The sequence below is a fragment of the Pantherophis guttatus genome, chromosome 4 (genome assembly GCF_059756535.1).
Source record: "Pantherophis guttatus breed Tessera chromosome 4, ASM5975653v1, whole genome shotgun sequence".
Classification (NCBI taxonomy): domain Eukaryota; kingdom Metazoa; phylum Chordata; class Lepidosauria; order Squamata; family Colubridae; genus Pantherophis; species Pantherophis guttatus.
Window position 1 is genome coordinate 2,146,522 of NC_142066.1, and position 19,543 is coordinate 2,166,064.

General features: G+C 47.1%; 1 protein-coding gene across 5 annotated transcripts; it reads left to right on the plus strand.

Annotated features, from left to right (window-relative positions):
* Positions 1 to 1,614: 1,614 nt before the first annotated feature.
* Positions 1,615 to 19,242, plus strand: WRAP53 (WD repeat containing antisense to TP53). Of its 5 annotated transcripts, none has more exons than XM_034408122.3 (11): positions 1,615 to 1,937; positions 3,472 to 3,916; positions 4,587 to 4,685; positions 6,087 to 6,195; positions 8,474 to 8,562; positions 9,312 to 9,402; positions 13,122 to 13,254; positions 14,326 to 14,534; positions 14,695 to 14,798; positions 16,220 to 16,363; positions 18,430 to 19,242. In XM_034408122.3, exons 2-11 carry the CDS (start codon positions 3,633 to 3,635, stop codon positions 18,632 to 18,634), a joined length of 1,467 nt encoding a protein of 488 aa, XP_034264013.2. In that variant the 5' UTR covers positions 1,615 to 1,937; positions 3,472 to 3,632; the 3' UTR covers positions 18,635 to 19,242. The 5 variants fall into 5 exon arrangements, with proteins under 5 accessions (XP_034264013.2, XP_034264015.2, XP_034264012.2 ...); XM_034408124.3 differs by having other exon boundaries at positions 1,615 to 1,915; XM_034408121.3 differs by having other exon boundaries at positions 1,634 to 1,952.
* The last annotated feature ends 301 nt before the right edge of the window (positions 19,243 to 19,543 follow it).

The window sequence follows — 19,543 nt, forward strand, 5'->3', positions numbered from 1 at the left end:
GGTGACTTTGGGCCAATCACTAGGAGGCTGTGAGTTCTAGTCCTGCCTTAGGTATCAAAGTTGGCTAGGTGACTTTGGGCCAATCACTAGGAGGCTGTGAGTTCTAGTTTCACCCTAGAAAAGCCAGCTAGGTGACTTTGGGCCAATCACTAGAAGGCTGTGAGTTCTAGTCCTGCCTTAGGTATCAAAGTTGGCTAGGTGACTTTGGTCCAATCACCAGGAGATGGTGAGTTCTAGTCCTGCCTTAGGCACAAATGCCAGCTAGGTGACTTTGGGCCAATCACCAGGAGACGGTGAATTCTAGTTCTGTCTTAAGCACGAAAGCCAGCTGGGTGGCTTTGGGCCAATCACCAGGAGACAGTGAGTTCTAGTCCCGCCTTAGGCATAAAAGAGGGATGGGTTACTTTGGGCCAATCACCAGGAGACTGGGAGTTCTAGTCCTGCTTTAGGCATAAAGCCAGCTGAGCTGGGTGACTTTGGGCCGATCACCAGGAGACAGTGAGTTCTAGTCCCGTTTTAGGCATGAAAGCCGGCTGGATGACTTTGGGCCAATCACCAGGAGACAGTGAGTTCTAGTCCCGTCTTAGGCACAAAAGAGGGCTGGGTTTCTTTGGGCCAATCGCCAGGAGACTGGGAGTTCTAGTCCCGCCTTAGACACGAAAGCCAGCTGGTTGACTTTGGGCCCAGTCCATCTCTCACTGCCCAACCGACCTCGCAGGGTGTTGTTGTGTGGAAAAGAGAAGGAGGAAGGATTATTATTATTATTATTTACGTAAATATTATTATTATTTAACCGTCATAAGTATGAGTCAATTGCCGAGAGACTGAATTTGGATCTCGGGATGAGAAATGGTCAGAAGTCACAGTTTTCAGTGCCGCCGTAACTTGGAACGGTCGCTAAGAGGACCGTTGTAAGTAGGGGACTTGCAGGACGGATGCTGGAGCTGGCGTGACCAGGAGGGGGTGCCCCTGTCTGCCGTTAAACAAAACGGAACTGCAAAATCTTGATTTTGGGCATTCGCAGTGGTCTACCCTGCAGGGTTGTGCAGTGGATCAGTCTCTCTTCAACTGAGTTGACATTGGCCACGCCAGCTTTCCAAATATAGGTAATTCTCGACTTACGATAGTTCATTTAATGACCGTTTTTCACACTTATGACCGTTTCGGCATATGATAATTCAGAAAGTTGGCAACTGACTCATATTTATGATGGTCCCGTGGTTACCCTTTTGCGACCTTCTGACGAGCAAAGTGCAGGGGGAAGCCGGATTCACTTAATGCCCATGTGACTCACTTAACAACCGGCTGCGATTCACTTAACAACGGTGGCCAGAAAGGTCGTAAAAGGGGGCTAAACGTTGCTTAGCCAATGTCTCGCCTAGCAGAAGAAATTTTAGGCTCTGTTGCGGTCACAACTTAGTTCTTTAATTTAATTCAACCATTCAACTAATTGAGCTAATTAATTCAGATTTAATTTTCTCTGATATTTAAGGAGGAATTTAAAGACAATACTGTACCCGGAAGTTCCAATTTAAAACATCCGGTGTGGTGGTGTCTACTCTTCGGTTTCTTATTTCTCTGCGCAGAAAGATGGCGCGGAGCCTGAAACCCTCCAAATCTCGCGAGACGCGGCGTGGCTTCAGAGGGCGGGAGCCCGAACTGTCATGGCGGGGCTCTTTCGCCGCCCGTCGCCTCAACGCGGGGAAGCAGCTTCCGGGAGGGCAGGAGAAGGCGGGCCGCCTTTCGCTTCCTCCTCCCGGGGAAAGCTGCCGCGGGGAGGCCCGGAGCTCCCCTCTGACGGCGCTCCGCAATTCTACACGCATCGTATCGTTTCGCACCGTTACGATGGTGACACGTGTCGACCCCCGCATAGCCAGACACGTGTCAGCGCTTTCCCGTGACGCTGCACCGCCGGGTCAGGAGGCTCAATTTGAAGGGTGGCCGACTTTAATGTATTATTATTATTTCATCCAATGGATTGATAATTCCTTGTTATCAATCGATTGAAGGTTGTCCAGCCCTTAATTTATTAAGTTGATCATTTATTAAAAAATAATGATTAATGAATTAATATGTTGATAAATTTATTAAAAATTAATATAAGGACGACCGGCCCTTGACTTGTCATTGCATTGAACTGTTTTATTACTATGCATTAAGTTAATTGATGTAATGATGGCCATCCTTTCATTTATTAAATTGAATTAATCATAAATTAAATCATAAATATTAAATTAATCACAAATGAAGGAAGGAAGTTTGTTATTTCATCGAATTGTGTAATAATTTACTATATGATACATAAAATTATTGATATAATGAAGGACACCCCTTAATTATTTATTTAATTAATCGTCATAAATGAATGGACACCCCTTTGTTATTTCATTGAATTGTGTAATAATTTATACAAAATTATTGATATAATGAAGGATACCCCCTTTATTGTTTATTAAATTAATCCTAAATGAAGGAAGGAAGTTTGTTATTTCATTGAATTGTGTAATAATTTATGCATAAAATAATAAAGGACATCCCCTTTATTATTTATTAAATTAATAATAAAGGAAGGAAGGAAGTTTGTTATTTGATCGAATTGTGTAATAATTTTGTACAATACATAAAATTATTAGTGCAATGAAGGACACCTCTTCATTTATTATTTAATTAATCGTCATAAATGAATGGACACCCCTTAGTTTGTTATTTCATTGAACTGTGTAATAATTTATACATAAAATTATTGATATAATGAAGGACACCCCTTTAATTTATTCTTTCTTAAATTAATCATAAATGAATGGGAAATTCCTTAGTTTGTCATTTCACTAAATTGTGGAATAATTTACCATTATACGTAGTTATTGATGTAATCAAGGACCTCCCTTTAATTGATTATTTATTAAATCAATCCTTTTGACACATTTATTGTAATTTAATTTGACAATTGTACAGGCAGTCCTCGACTTAACGACCCCAATTGAGCCCAAAGTTTCTGTTGCTGAGTGAGACATTTGTTATAGTGAGTTTTGCCCCATTTTACGACCTTCCTTGCTACGGTTGTTAAGTGAATCTGCCTTCCTCTTTGACTTTGCTTGTCAGAAGGTCGCAAAAGGGAATAACATTGCAACTGTCATAAATGTGAATCAGCGGTCAAGCATCCGAATCTAAATCACCTGACCAATGGTCACAAGTGTGAAAAACGGTCATAAGTCCCATTTTTCAATGCCGTTGTAACTTCCAACAGTCACAAAACGAATGGTTATAAATCAAGGACTGCCTGTATTAACAAAGGACTAGTATCTTGGTTTTAAATGTCAGTTTCCTCGCTTTACCCAATACAAGGAAATCTTTATCTACTACTACTAAATTAATTCTATTTTGGTCTGGAATACTTCTACCCAGAATAACTTGCTACCATTTCAACATAATCAACATTAATATATATATATATATATTTTAAATCTACAGAAACCTCATTGCCTCTTGGCCTCCGTTTCCTTCCTAAATTGGGATGAATAAAACCACTTGAAGGTGAATCTGGAATTTTGGCTGTAGCCAGGATAAATGCTTCGTAGAAACGAGTCTCGTTTAGTGACCGTTGTCTCGAAGACCCTTTTGAAGAATTCCTGATGGACGCCGAACTCTCTGCAGAGGGTCCTCCGGTTATGCCGGACTTGCCACAGTTAACCGACAATGGTGGGGAAGCTGGAGAAACATCTGGACCAGCTTCTAAAGTCCCGAGGCTAAACGGAGCTCGAGAAGAAGAAAATCCAGCTGTCCATGGACTTTCTCGAGAGGAAGAAGAATCCAGCTTCAAGGACGCCGTGCTGGACTCCAAGGAAAAGCTGGACAACGAGAAGGAGGAGGAAGTAGTTGAAGAAAATGAAGCATGGACCGACGGAGGGGAATATTAGTGAGTTGCGGGTCTTCTGAATGAAACACGGCTCAGTTTAGACAGGACCACGGGGCCTTCCGTGATCCTGGAGAAAGGAAGATCTCGGAATAGGTTTCTCCTCCTGGATACGGACCTAGAAGAAGAATAGGGTTGGAGGAGATCTTCTGCTCTGTGGTTTTGTGGCTTGGCCTGGTTAGAGTTGGGGAAGGCAGTTTAGCGAGGGTCTCGGAGTTTGGAGTTTTTTACTTGCGGACGTCTCATGACCCAAGTAGGTAACTTCATCAGTGCTGGAAGGGGAGTGGGGTTTGCAGAGAAAGGGAGGAGGAGAACAGGAGAAGGAGAGAAAGGAAGAAGGAGGAGGAGGAGGACAAAGACTGTAGGTTCCTGGGTGCTCTCTAAACTTGGTGGTTTTCTTGTGGACGTCTCATGACCCAAATAGGTAACTTCATCAGTGCTAGGAGGTTTGCAGACAGGAGGAGGAAGAGAACTGTGTGTTCCTTGATGGTCTCTGAGCTTAGTTTTGTTCTTGCGCGTTATTTTCATGACCCAAACCTTGGTAACATCATCGCTCATCGTGATGGTAGATTCGTTGAAGGTAGATTAGTTAGCAGTGTTTATAGTATTGGTTAGTAGCAGTTAGTAGGTTAGTTCACGAGATGCGACTGCCCTATTTCTCCTTGTCTCCTAGCTATCCGGCGTACGACTTCGTGGAGGCCCCCCGACTTTTGACAGGCTCGTGGGCCGAGTATAGTCGCACCCCAGAAAACTACTTGAAGGGCTGCAAGTGGTAAGTAGCCGGCGGAGAGCTCTTTCGTTGGGCAGGTGGGGCTACCTGGGTCTTGGAGACGAAGGCCGCTTCCCACTTCAATCAATCAGAAGAGAGTTGGAAGGGACCTTGGAGGTCTTCTAGTCCAACCCCCTGCTTGGCTGTCCAATCTCTTTTTAAAAACGTCCAGTGTTGGAGCATTCACAACTTCTGGTGGCAAGCTGTTCCACTGGTTAATTGTCCTCGCTGTTGGGAAGTTTCTTCTTTAATTCCAGGTTGCTTCTCTCCTTGATGAGTTTCCATCCGTTGCTTCTTGTCCTGCCTTCTGGTGCTTTGGAGAATAGTTCGACCCCCTCCTCTTCTTTGGGGCAGCCCCTCGAATACTGGGATAATGCTATAATGTCCCCCCCTAATTCTTCTTTTCTGCAGACTAGCCAAACCCAAATTCTGCAACCGTTCTTTGTAGATTTTAGTCTCCAGGCCTTTGATCATCTTAGTCCCTTGTTCTGGATTTGGGTCGTTGGGTTCTTCTGTCCGGTCCTGTCCCTTAAGACATGGAGAATTCTCCAACCTACTCCAGGAGATCTTCTTCTCCTTCGGTGGGACTGGACAGAAGAAGCCCACCTAGGGACCCGGAGACTGGTCCCAGCAGCGATGGAGGTGGTGGGAAGGGCGAAAGAAGGAAAAAGAAGGCAGCCGAATGACCGTGTGGGAAGGGGTTAAAAATGGGAGAAAGAAGGATTCTATGGGGCAAGCAGATGGGCACAAGTTCCAGTTGAAAGTAGGTGAGAAGCTCTTAGAAGGAAGATAATAGATCTCCACAGCAGAATTTTTTCGGGTCGATCCGGTATTTCTCAACCCCAGCAACTTTAAGATGGGTGGACTTCAACTCCCAGAATTCCCCAGCCAGTGTGATTTAAAATGGGTGGACTTCAACTCCCAGAATTCCCCAGCCAGTGTGATTTAAGAGAAATGGACTTCAACTCCCAGAATTCCCCAGCCAGTGTGATTTAAGATGAGTGGACTACAACTCCCAGAATTCCCCAGCCAGTGTGCTTTAAGAGGGGTGGACTTCAACTCCCAGAATTCCCCACCCAGCATGCTTTAAGACGGGTGGACTTCAACTCCCAGAATTCCCCAGGCAGTGTGCTTTAAGAGGGGTGGACTTCAACTCCCAGAATTCCCCATGCCGGCTGGGGAATTCTGGGAGTTGAAGTCCACCCATCGTAAACCTTGCTGAGGTTGAGAAACATTGGAATAAAACGATTTTTGGTCAGCTTTGTGTTATCCTCCTCCCCAAGTTTGTGGCCGAATTAAAAAAATGACTCGCTTCGTGAGATGGGCTGGGAATGGAACCCCCTCTTGAATGGGGGGGAGACCCTCTTTTGGGGTGTGTCTGACCCCCCTCCCCTCCTTCTACAGGGCCCCCGATGGGACTTGCCTGGTTACCAACAGTGCCGACAACACGCTGCGAATATACAATCTTCCTGTGGAGTTTTATGCGGAGCAGTGGGGAGACGTGGCTGAAATGGTAGGTGGATTTATTGGTCCGTTTGGGCTCCCCGGCAGTCCTCGACTTACGACAGGTTTGCTTAGTGACCGTTCAAAGTTACGACGGCGCTGAAGGAAAGGGGCGTAGGATCGTATTTACGATGGTCACAGCGTCCCGGAGGGTATGTGTGTGTGTGTGTGTGTGTGTGTCACGCCATCCCATTTTGCGACCTTCTGACGAGCCAAGTCCATGAGGGGGAAGCCGGATTCGCTTAACGACCATGTCACTCGCTTAAACAACCGTGGTGATTCGCTTAACGATTGTGGCAGGGAAGGTCGTAAAACGGGGCGACGCCGATTCAACTAATGTCTCGCTCGGCCATTGAAAATTTGGGCCTCTCTTGTGGTCGTAAGTTGAGGGCTTGCCTGTTGAATAAGTCAGTGTATAAATAAGCAAATCTACTTAATGACGGTAACGGAGTTGGAAGGGACTTTGGAGGTTATCTAGTCCAACCCCCTGCTCACGCCGGAGACCCATACGAGGGATTCGAACCGCCAAACTGCCGACTTTTCTGATCGACAAGCTCAGTGTCTTACAGGCCAGTCCTTGATTTACAACTACAATTGGGGGCTGAATTTCTGTTGCTAAGCCAGGCAGTTCTTTAGGGAGTCACCCCCATTTTTGGGGAGCCACTGTTGTTAAGTGAATCACGCAGTCGTTAAGCAAATCTGGCTTCCTCCATTTCCTTTGCTTGTCGGAAGCCGGCTGCGAAGGTCACTCCCCTTTGTAAAAAAAAATGCAAGTTGTTAAGTGCCTAAATTTTAAACACGTGACCGCAGGGATGTTGTCATAAGTGTGAGGACGGTCATAAGTGCCCTTTTTTCAGTGACTTCGGGCACTAAAGGGGCGGTCGTAAGTCGAGGACTGCCTGTACTCCTTCCTTCCTTCTCCTGTTTTCTCCCAAACAACGCTGGTTGCAGAGTGGAGCTCCCTCCAGAAAGAGCCTCAGTTGTGACTGCCGAATTGTGGATGTGTGTGTGTGGGGGGGGGCAGGCCACACTGTGGAAGCGAGGGAGGAGATAGAAAAGGAAGGAAGAAAAAGGAAAGAAAGGAAGCCGGGGGAGAGGAAGGAGAAAAGGAAGGAAGGAGATTGGGGAGAAGGGAAGGAAGGAGATGAGAAAAGGAAAGGAAGAAAGGAGGGAGAAATGAAATAGAAAAGGAAGGAAGGAGATGAGAAGAAGGAAGGAAGGAGAGAAAAGGAAGGAAGAAAATAGAAAAGGAAAGGAAGAAAGGGAGAAATGAAATAGAAAAGGAAGAAAGAGATGGGGAGAAGGGAAGGAAGGAAGGAAGGAGAGAGAAAAGGAAGGAAGAAAATAGAAAAGGAAAGGAAGAAAGGGAGAAATGAAATAGAAAAGGAAGGAGGAGATGGGGAGAAGGGAAGGAAGGAAAGAGAAAAGGAAGGAAGAAAATAGAAAAGGAAAGGAAGAAAGGGAGAAATGAAAGAAAAGGAAGAAGGAGATGAGAGAAGGAAGGAGAGAGAGAAAAGGAAGGGAGAAAATAGAAAAGGAAAGGAAGAAAGGAGGGAGAAATGAAAGAAAAGGAAGAAGGAGATGAGAGAAGGAAGGAAGATGAGAAGGAAGGAAGGAAGAAAATAGAAAAGGAAAGACAGAAAGGGAGAAATGAAATAGAAAAGGAAGAAGGAGATGAGAAGGAAGGAAGGAGAAAAGGAAGGAAGAAAATAGGAAAGGAAAGGAAGAAAGGGAGAAATGAAATAGAAAAGGAAGGAAGGAGATGAGAAGGAAGGAGAGAGACGAGATGAGGAAGGAAGGAAAAAAGGAAAGGAAGAAAGGGAAGGAAAGGAAGAAGGGAAAGAGGAAATAGAAAAAAAGGAAGGAGATGGGGATGGAGAGAGGAAAGAAAGAGAAAAGGAAGAAAGAAAATAGAAAAGGAAAGAAGGAGAGAGAAATGAAATAGAAAAGGAAGAAGACGGGGAGGAACAGAGAGGTAGGAAGGAGATAGGGAAGGAAGGAAGGAAGGAAGGAAGGAAGGAGATGCAAACAGAAGGAATGTGAATCTGCCTGAATTCACACCTCCAGTCCTGTCTTTGTCCTTTGGGGAGCAAATCCTTGGGGGGAATTCTGGGAGTTGAAGTCCCCCCATCTTCAAGGCCGAGAAAGAAAGGCTGCTCTGGTTGAATGACCCCCTCTCCTTTCAGAAGGGGCCCGGGGCCTTTGGGGTGTGTGAGCCCCCCCGTCCCTGGTCAGCCTCCGGGGGCCCCCTGCTCGAAGCCCACCTCTCCCCCTCTTTCCCTCCACAGAGCCCCGTCCTGCGCATGGCGGAAGGAGACACCCTCTACGACTACTGCTGGTTCCCGCTGATGAATTCCTCCCAACCGGAAACTTGCTTGTAAGTTGCGCGCGTCGCTTTTGCTCCCTCAAACCCACAAAGGGGTGCTGTGTTGTTGTTGTTTTTTTTGTAAAAAAAGAGAGAAATGGGAGCCCATCCTGGAAAAAAAAAAACCCACTTAGGATCATCATCTTTTAAACGACCCCATAATCCCCTGCCGGGTGGAGTTTGGGCAACTGAACGGAGCTGAGTTTTTTACTGGCCGGATGCCTTTCTTATCACCGATGAGGAGTTTTGTTCGGCAGCTATATTCTCATTGCGCCCAGAGAGAGAGAGAGAAATAGCTGCCTCTACCTAGGATCGAACTCCCAGCCTCCCGATTGTGAGGCGAGAGTTCCACCTCTAGGCCACTGCACCACTCAGCATTTAGGCTTATATCATCGTACTCTTTTTAAAAAAAAAACGACCCCATAATCCTTTGCAGGGGTGGAGTTTGGGCAACTGAACGGAGCTGAGTGTTTTACTGGCCGGATGCCTTTCTTATCACCGATGAGGAGTTTTGTTCGGTTTAGGCCACCAAAAAAAAAACCCAAAAGAGAATAGAAATAGAAATAGAAATAGAAATAGAAATAGAAATAGAAATAGAAATAGAAATAGAAATAGAAATAGAAATAGAAATAGAAATAGAAATAGAAATAATTATTTTCACTTTGAATGTACACTGATCGGCATACGTTAAAATGAAATTTCGTGGCTTGGTGGTAGTCCGTGCCAGCCTTCCTTATCCCTTGCCTTCTCTCCCCGTGCAGCCTGGCCAGCAGCAGCCGAGACAACCCTGTCCATTTGTGGGATGCCTTCAGTGGGCAGCTCCGGGCCTCTTTTCGCCCCTACAACCACTTGGTGAGTAGGTCTGAAAGGGGTACTCATCGGTGGTGAATTGTAAAATTGGTTACTACAGGTTCTGTGGGCGTGGCTTGGTGGGAGAGGGGGTAATATGACTCTTCGGCTGAAGAGGTTGTACAAAAATGCTTTTAAAAGCCTCTGACGATCCCAGCTGACTTGCCTGATCTGCAGAGGCTTTTTTTTTTAAGCCTCTGACGATCCCAGTTGACTTGCCTGATCTGCAGAGGCTTTTTTTTACTTTTAAAAGCATTTTTTTCGGCCAAAGAGGTTGTAGAAAAAATGCTTTTAAAAGCCTCTGACGATCCCAGCTGACTTGCCTAATCAGCAGAGGCTTTTCTTTTTTTTTTAAGCCTCTGACGATCCCAGCTGACTTGCCTGATCAGCAGAGGCTTTTTTTTACTTTTAAAAGCATTTTTTTCGGCCAAAGAAGTTGTAGAAAAAATGCTTTTAAAAGCCTCTGACGATCCCAGCTGACTTGCCTAATCAGCAGAGGCTTTTCTTTTTTTTTTAAGCCTCTGACAATCCCAGCTGACTTGCCTGATCAGCAGAGGCTTTTTTTTACTTTTAAAAGCATTTTTTTCGGCCAAAGAGGTTGTAGAAAAAATGCTTTTAAAAGCCTCTGATGATCCCAGCTGACTTGCCTAATCTGCAGAGGCTTTTTCTTTTTAAAGCCTCTGACGATCCCAGCTGACTTGCCTGATCAGCAGAGGCTTTTCTTTTTCTTTTTAAAGCCTCTGACGATCCCAGCTGACTTGCCTGATCGGCAGACGCTTTTTTTTTAAGCCTCTGACGATCCCAGCTGACTTGCCTGATCTGCAGAGGCTTTTTTTACTTTTAAAAGCATTTTTTTGGCCAAAGAGTTTGTAGAAAAAATGCTTTTAAAAGCTTCTGACGATCCCAGCTGACTTGCCTGATCGGCAGAGGCTTTTCTTTTTTTTTTTTTAAGCCTCTGTGACGATCCCAGCTGGCTTGCCTGATCGGCAGAGGCTTTTTTTACTTTTAAAAGCGTTTTTTCGGCCAAAGAGGTTGTAGAAAAAATGTTTTTAAAAGCCTCTGACGATCTCAGCTGACTTGCCTGATCGGCAGAGGCTTTTCTTTTCTTTTTTTTTTTTAAGCCTCTGACGATCCCAGCTGACTTGCCTGATCTGCAGAGGCTTTTCTTTTTCTTTTTAAAGCCTCTGACGATCCCAACTGACTTGCCTGATCAGCAGAGGCTTTTTTTTTTTAAAAGCCTCTGACGATCCCAGCTGACTTGCCTGATCTGCCGAGGCTTTTTTTTTTTAAAGCCTCTGACGATCCCAGCTGACTTGCCTGATCTGCAGAGGCTTTTCTTTTTCTTTTTTAAGCCTCTGACGATCCCAGCTGACTTGCCTGATCGGCAGAGGCTTTTTTTTTTACTTTTAAAAGCATTTTTTCGGCCAAAGAGTTTGTAGAAAAAATGCTTTTAAAAATTAAAAAAAAGCCTCTGATGATTGCGTGGCTCAGCTGGGCTATGAGGGAGGGGGGGCAGGGATTTTTGCTACCGGTTCTCCGAACCACCCGCCTCCTTTGCTACCGGATCGGGCGATCCGGTCCGAACCGGAAGCATTTCACCCCTGGTACTCATCCCCCCCCCACCCCCAGCTTCCTGGGCTTTGTATCTTGTCCAGAAATGGAGTTAATTAATCCTTCGAAGTTGTCTGTACTTATTTTGTTCTGTTAATGAGCCAAGCTTGGACTATCCCATCCAGTTTTGGTCCACGCTATTAAAAAAAAAAGATGTTTTGAGTGCAGAGAAGAGCAAGAAAAAGGATTTAGGGAACTGGAGGCTAAAACATACAGAATAACAGAGTTGGAAGGGACCTTGGAGGTCCTCTAGTCCAGCCCCCAGCTCAATCTAGACCATTTCAGACAAGTGTCTGTCCGGTCTCTTCTTAAAAACCTCCAGCGATGGAGCAAGCACCCACAACGTCTGGTGGCAAGGAGTTCCACTGGTTAGTTATTAGAATAACAGTGTTGGAAGGGACCTTGGAGGTCCTCTAGTTGAGCCCCCTTGCTGGACTATACGATGAACGGTTGCAGGAACTGATTATGTCTATTTTGATGAAAAGAAGGATTAGGGGAGACATGATAGCAGCCTCCCAATATCTGAGGGGCTGCCCCAAAGGAAAGGAGGTCAAGCTATTCTCCAAAGCACCCGAAGGCAGGAGAAGAAGCAACGGGTGGAAACTCATCAAGGAGAGAAGCAACCTGGAATTGAGGAGAAACTTCCCAACAGTGAGGACAATTCACCAGTGGAACTCCTCGCCACCGGAAGTTGTGGCTGCTTGCTCCATCACTGGAAGTTGTTAAGAAGAGACTGGACATCCATTGGACCAGGGATGGTATAAATTAGATACAGATACAGATTAACAGAGTTGGAAGGGACCTCGTAGGTCATCTAGTCCAACCCCCTCCACCTTACACCATTTCTGACAAATGGCAGTCCGGTCTCTTCTCGAAAGCCTCCATGATGCCCGAGTGATGCCTTTTCTCGGATTAGAAGACCTCCAAGGCCCCTTCCAACACCGTTATTCTAAATAATTAACCAGTGGAACTCCTTGCCACCAGATGTTGTGGGTGCTTACTCCATCCCTGGAGGTTTTTAAAGAAGAGGCTGGACAGACATGTGTCTGAAATGGTCTAGATTCTCCTGCTTGAGCTGGGGGCTGGACTGGAAGACCTCTAAGGTCCCTTCCAACTCTTCTGTGATTCTGTTCCGTAATGAAGGCAACCTAATTTTTAAAAGACTCCCCCCCCAAAAATAATAATAATAATAATAATAATTCCTGGGAGAAGGTTGTGACTCTACAATCACAATCACATACAAACACACGCTCGCCCAAAAAGTGCCTGGAAGCTTTTCAAGAAGAGACCGGACTGCCATCGGTCAGAAATGGGGAAGGGCCGTGATGGCGAACCTATGACACACGTGCCACAGGTGGCATGGCGTAGCCGTATCGGTGGGCACACGTGCTCAGCTCCGGCGCCAGCTGATTTTCGGGCCTTCTGGGCCCACTGGAAGTAGGGAAACAGGCTGTTTCCTGCCTCCGGAGGGCCTCGGTGAGGGGGAAAAGGCCCGTTTTTTTGCTCTCCTCAGCCTCCAGAGCCTTTCTAGGAGCCTGGGGAGGGCGAAAACGGCCTTCCCATCCCCCCAGAGGCCGGAAATGGCCCATTTGCCAACTTCCGGTAGGACAGGAAGGCCCGTTTTTTGCTCTCCTCAGCCTCCAGAGCCTTTCTAGGAGCCTGGGGAGGGCGAAAACGGCCTTCCCATCCCCCCAGAGGCCGGAAATGGCCCATTTGCCAACTTCCGGTAGGACAGGAAGGCCCGTTTTTTGCTCTCCTCAGCCTCCAGAGCCTTTCTAGGAGCCTGGGGAGGGCGAAAACGGCCTTCCCATCCCCCCAGAGGCCGGAAACGGCCCATTTGCCAACTTCCGGTGGGACAGGAAGGCCCGTTTTTTGCTCTCCCCAGCCTCCAGAGCCTTTCTAGGAGCCTGGGGAGGGCGAAAACGGCCTTCCCATCCCCCCCAGAGGCCAGAAACGGCCCATTTGCCAACTTCCGGTGGGACAGGAAGGCCCGTTTTTTGCTCTCCCCAGGCACCAGAGCCTTTCTAGGAGCCTGGGGAGAGAAAAAAACGGGCTTACCGTTCTTCTGCGGAAGAGCTTGACCGCAGACCCGTCTTGCCCTTTCCATCCAGGACGAGCTGACGGCTGCCCACTCGCTCTGCTTCACTCCGGACGGTGCCCGGCTCTTTTGCGGCTTCGACAAGATGGTTCGCGTGTTCGACACGTCACGGCCCGGACGGTCGTGCGAAAACAGACCAACGTTCGGTGAGTTTGAGGAGCTGAGTTCGGGTCCGAGGGCGAAGCCCGGGTCCCCAGGCAGCTGAAATCTGGAGTCAAATCAGGTAGTTCTCCACTTACGACCGTTCTTTTAGCGGCCGTTTTTGAGTTACGACGGCAGTGGAGAAAGCGATTTCGGCCTGTTTTTTCATGCTTAACGACCGCTGGCCCATGGTCATATGAAAATTCGGGCACTTGGCAGCCGACTCCTATTTATGACGGTTGCAGCGATTCACTGTCTCGCTTAGCGACAGAGGTTTGGAGCTCCCTTGTGGTCGTACGTCGAGGACTACTCTTAGCCATCTCGTGACAATGTCCTTTTTAAAAGTTCCTCCCCTCTAAAGGATCCATATAAAAAGTAATCTGTAATAATTAAAAATGGTCCCTTTAAGAGGCGTGGACTTCAACTCCCATAAGTCCTTGTCTCCCATAAGCGTCACTGGCTGTGGAATTCTGGGAGTTGAAGTCCATGCCTCTTAAAGGGGCCAGGATTTTTTTAAAAAAACACTCACATTAGAATACAGGTTCTCTTCGAATTACATCCACAATGGAGCCCCAAATTTCTAATTTTGCCAATTGAGACAGTTGTTAACTGAATTTTGCCCCGTTTTACGACCTTTCTCGCCAGTAAATCCCTGCAGTTGTTAAGCGAGTCACGTGGTCGTTAAGTGAATCCGGCTCCCTCCCCTGTTGACTTTGCTTGTCGGACAGTCGCAAAGGGGATCGTGTGACACCCCCACCCCCATCCCGGACGCCGCGACCGTCATAAATACGAGCCAGTTGTGCCGAGCGTCCGGTTTTTGATCACGCGACCACGGGGGATGCCGCAAACGGTCGTACGTGTGGGGAAAACGGTCGTAAGTCGCTTCTTCCAGTGTCGAACGTTGTCGAACGTGGGACGCCAGCCGGATTCACATCGTCCCGTCTTCTGGCATCGGGAGAACCTCCAAATGGGGTGCATCGGGGTGGGGGGGGTCCCTGTCCCCCCCCGAAAGCCCCCGTTTCATAGCTGCATGGATTTTAATGGTGGATTAATTAGGGGCCCCCTTTTCTTTCCAGTGAAGAAACAAGGGCAAAGCGGAATTATCTCCTGCATCGCGTTCAGCCCGACGCAACCGCTCTACGCCTGCGCGTCGTACGCAAAGACCGTCGGCCTCTACTCCTGCGCCGAGGGGGACCCCTTGGCGATGCTCGTCGGGCACCGCGGGGGCGTCACCCACGCCGTCTTCTCCCCGGACGGCTTTTACCTCTTCACCGGCGGCCGTAAGGTAGAAAAGCCCGAAGCTGGGTGGGAGGGAGGGACTTAGCAACGGTACAGCGGCTGTCTTGTTACTTGAACCCAGTTCTGGGCTGGCTGGCGGGTTAAGGAGACGGGAGCTCGGCTCGTTCCTTCTCCGTTTTTTTTTAAGCGTCTCGATTCCCCGCCAGGACGCCGAGATTCTCTGCTGGGACCTCCGACAGCCAGGCGAAATCGTCTTCTCGCTCTCCCGTACGGTGGCCACCAACCAGAGGATGTATTTTGACCTGGATCCGTAAGTGATCGTCTGGAGGGGATCCCCCTCCTGTCCTCATCTCTGGGGGGAGATGGTTTTCTACTTCGTCGGGGATCCTTGGGGAGAGGGGTGTGCGTCTCTGAGCTGGGGGGTTTTCTTGCAAACGTTTCGTGACCCAACTAGGGAACCTCATCAGGGCTAGAAGGGAGGGGGGAAGAAGAGGGGGGGAGGACAATGAGGAGAGAAGGAGCAGGTAGGAGGAAGAGGAAGGATAGGAGGACGGTGATAGAAAGAGGAGGAAGAGGAATGGATGGAGTATAGAAAGAAGAGAAGGGGGTGAGGACGATTAGACTAGGAGGAGTAGGAGGGGATAGGAAAAAGGAGGAAGAGGAGCAGGAGGAGTATAGGAGGAAGAGGAGGTGAGGATGATGAGAAGAGGGTAGAAGGAGGAGGAGGGTTATAGAAAGAGGAGGAAGAGGACAATGAGAATAGGAGGAAGGGGTAGAAGGAAGAGGGGGATAGGAGAAAGGAAGAGGAGTAGGAGGGGAGTAGAGGAGGAGGAGGGTTATAGAAAGGAGGAAGAGGAGTATAGGAGGGAGAGGGGAGGGAGAGGACAGAATAGGAGGAGGAGGGGGATAGAAAGGAGGAAGAGGAGCAGGAGGAGGATAGGAAGAGGAGGAGGTGAGGACAATAGGAGGAGGAGGGGGTAAGAAAAAGGAGGAAGAGAGGAGGAGGTGAGTATAGGGGGAGGAGGAGGGTTATAGAAAGGAGGAAGAGGAGTATAGGAGGGAGAGGACAGAATAGGAGGGGGAGGGGGTAGGAGGAAGAGGAGCACGAGTATAGGAGGAAGAGGAAGAGGAGATGAGGACGATAAGAGGAGGAGGAGAGTAGAAGGAGGAGGAGGGTTATAGAAAGAGGAGTATAGGAGGGAGAGGACAATGAGAATAGGAGGAGGAGGGTAGAAGGAGGATAGGAGGAAGAGGAAGAGCAAGGTAAGAGGAAGGAGAGAAGGAGGAGGGGGTAGGAAGAAGAGGAGCAGGTGGGGTATAGGAGGAAAAGGAGGAAGAGGAGAGGAGGGGGACTGTAGGGTCCTTGCTGTTCTCTGACCTTGGTGCTTATCTTACAGACGTTTCATGACCCAACTAGGTTACCCCATCTGGGCTACAAATAGACCAGAACACACAACTGTCCACCAGCCGACATTCAGATAAGCAGGGATTAACCCCAGACAAACAACCCAGCAGAAAACAATACCCTAATAGAAGAAGCACTGAGAAGAGAAACACACCCCGACCAACATGAGCAAGGCAAGCTCCACCCTATATAAACAGGGAGCAAGCCTCCCTCTCTTCCAGTGCTGATGACGTTACCTAGTTGGGTCACGAAACGGGCTCCATTTTGGCCACGAGTCGAGGACTAGCTGCAATTCAAGCGGATTTCTCGTGCTTTTTCCTCAACAGGAGCGGACGGTATTTGCTGAGTGGGAACACCAGTGGCCAGATTACGGCCTGGGACACCACCCAGCCTCCCCCTGATGACCCCCCGGCCGTGTTACAGCCCGTCCTGCAGTTCCAGGCCGTGGGAGACTGTGTGAACGGGATCAGGTGCGAATTCTGCTCGGGTGCCATTGGGAAGGAGGAATTCGAGGGTCTGCCTTTTAAGGTTCAAACTGGGCTCTAGAATCCCGCAGGGGTTTGTGGGGGGGGGGGTGAGGAGTGACCCCCAAAGCTTTTAAGGTGTGTATTGGGGTGTCGGAGTGCCTCTGCTTCCCGCTGCCCACCCAGGACAGCTCTGACTCCCCGCAAGCAGAGAGAGAGAGACCCTGTTTGAACCAGCTTCTTCTACTACTCTGTGGTTTGCAAACAAGTTGGACTTCGACTCCCAGAATCCCTTTTGAGCACAGCTAAGGATTCTGGGAGTTGAAGTCCCAACTTGTTAGGAAACAACAGCTGAGGAAACATGGCTGTGCTTGAAAGGGATTCTGGGAGTTGAAGTCCAACTTGTTAGGAAACAGCAGCTGAGGAAACATGGCTGCTTGAAAGGGATTCTGGGAGTTGAAGTCCAACTTGTTAGGAAACAGCAGAGCTGAGGAAACATGGCTGTGCTTGAAAGGGATTCTGGGAGTTGGAGTCCAATTTGTTAGGAAACAACAGAGCTGAGGAAACATGTCTGTGTTCGAAAGGGATTCTGGGAGCTGAAGTCCAATTTGTTAAGAAACAACAGAGCTGAGGAAACCTGGCTATGCTCTGTGGTTTGCAAACAAGTTGGATTTCAACTCCCAGAATCCCTTTCAAGCACAGCTAAGGATTCTGGGAGTTGAAGTCCCAACATGTTAGGAAACAACAGCCAAGGAAGTTTGGCTGTGCTTGAAAGGGATTCTGGGAGTTGACATCCAACTTGTTAGGAAACAACAGCTGAGGAAACATAGCTGTGCTCGAAAGGGATTCTGGGGGTTGAAGTCCTAAATTGTTAGGAAACAACAGAGCTGAGGAAACGTGCTGTGCTCGAAAGGGATTCTGGGAGTTGGAGTCCAACTTGTTAGGAAACAGCAGAGCTGAGGAAACCTGGCTGTGCTCTGTAGTTTGCAAACTAGTTGGACTTCAACTCCCAGAATCCCTTTCAAGCACAGCTAAGAATTCTGGGAATTGAAGTCCCAACTTGTTAGTAAACAACAGCTGAGGAAACTTGGCTGTGCTCGAAAGGGATTCTGGGAGTTGAGGTCCCAACTTGTTAGGAAACAATTAGAATAGAATGAATAATAAAATATAGAATTAGTATAGAATAAAATGTATAATAAAATATAGAATTAGTATAGAATAGAATGAATAATAAAATAGAATAGAATGTATAATAAAATATAGAATTAGAATAGAATGAATAATAAAATATAGAATTAGAATAGAATGAATAATAAAATAGAATTAGTATAGAATAAAATGTATAATAAAATATAGAATTAGAATAGAATGAATAATAAAATAGAATTAGAATAGAATGAATAATAAAATAGAATTAGTATAGAATAAAATGTATAATAAAATATAGAATTAGAATAGAATGAATAATAAAATATAGAATAGAATAGAATGTATAATAAATTATAGAATTAGAATAGAATGAATAAAATATAGAATAGAATGTATAATAAAATATAGAATTAGAATAGAATATAGAATTAGTATAGAATAAAATGTGTAAAAATATAGAATTAGTATAGAATAGAATGAATAATAAAATATAGAATAGAATAGAATGTATAATAAAATATAGAATTAGAATGAATAATAAAATATAGAATTAGAACAAATAATAAAATATAAGAACAGAACAGAAGAATAGAATAGAATAGAATAGAATGAATTATAAAATATAGAATTAGAATAGAATAGAGTTAATTAGGAAGAAGAATAGAATCAAAATAGGAAGTAAAATAAGTAAAATGAAAGTCTCCGGTTCCAGTTTTGCGATGGGGCGTTCTCCCATCCTCTGGATCTGTAGCAGAGCCCCCCCAATCCCTGCGGGGTATTAATGCTGCATCCGGTGCTTATGCTGCCTCTTTCTAATAGCTCCTCCAGCTGTGGGGGTCACCCTTAATCCGTAAGAGCCGGGCTGGCGTTCCAGATGTGGCTACTCGGGCCTTGAACCTAATCCTCCCGCCTCTTCCTTTCAGCCTCCACCCCACCCTCCCTCTGTTGGCCACGGCCTCTGGCCAGCGCCAGTTTCCCGACCTGCCGGACAGTGGAGAGGATGAGGCGGAAGGAGGAGAAGGAGGAAGGGACCGTCTGCCCTCCACCCTTCCTCGGCCACGGGGCGACAACGCTCTCCGGCTGTGGTGGTGCTCCTCGCCGTCGGGCGTCGAGGGGGGCGTTTCCTAGCCCGGAAGACCAGACCTCTTCTGCTGCGGCAGGTGGGACCGCGAGGAGCCGAACAAGAACGGCGGCGCCAGTGCGACGGTGCCACGTCCGGTGTGCGCAAAGCCGGGTGCATAACCACGACTCCCGGACGGGGTGTGAATCCTTCCGCACAGACGTTGTGAACTTTGAGGACGGGAGTTTGTGCATAGACACAACTGTCAAGAGGAGTTTCAGGGAGCAAAAATCTCCGAGGGGTTTCGGGAGATGCCCCGAAATCTTTCTTCTTGGTCTCCTTTCCTTTTTCCAACCAAAGGAAGGGACTGGATTTCGCCGCCCCCCCCCGAAGGTTTTTTTCCCAGAATTCCTCGCTTCTCTGATGCATCGGTGTTTTTTCCGGCTTTGTCCAACCGACGGATTTCGGCCGTGACTGTGCTCGGACCCTGAAGGTTTTCTCCAGATTTAGGCCAAAATTCCTCTTTTCCCAAGACTTGTTTTCTCACGGAAATGTGATTTTTATCTTCCAGTGAAAGATTTAGCAGAAATTTTCTTCTGGAGTTTACGTCCTGTAGGAAGTCTTTCCCACCAATCTCAAACTCGTAAATCTCAATAAATTGGGAAGTATTTTTAAATTTGTGATCAATTGATTGATTTGTACCCCACTTTTACTATTGCTACAAATAAGACGGTGAATATATCAAAAAAAACCAAACCCCACATTCCTCGTTCTGATTTCCCCACAACGATCCTGTGAGGTGGGCTGGGCTGAGAGGAAGGGATTGGCCCAAAGTCACCCAGCTGGCTTTCATGCCTAAGGCGGGACTAGAACTCACCGTCTCCTGGTGATTGGTGAAAAGTCACCCAGCTGGTTTTCATGCCAAGGTAAAACTAGAACTCACCATCTCCTAGTGATTGCTTCACCCAGCAGCTTTT

Coding starts and splice junctions, on each gene's coding strand:
- WRAP53 (XM_034408122.3), top strand. CDS start 3,633: ATGGACGCCGAACTCTCTGCAGAGGGTCCTCCGGTTATGCCGGACTTG. Junction 6,196..8,473: donor GGGGAGACGTGGCTGAAATG/GTAGGTGGATTT, acceptor TTCCCTCCACAG/AGCCCCGTCCTGCGCATGGC. Junction 13,255..14,325: donor CGAAAACAGACCAACGTTCG/GTGAGTTTGAGG, acceptor TTTTCTTTCCAG/TGAAGAAACAAGGGCAAAGC.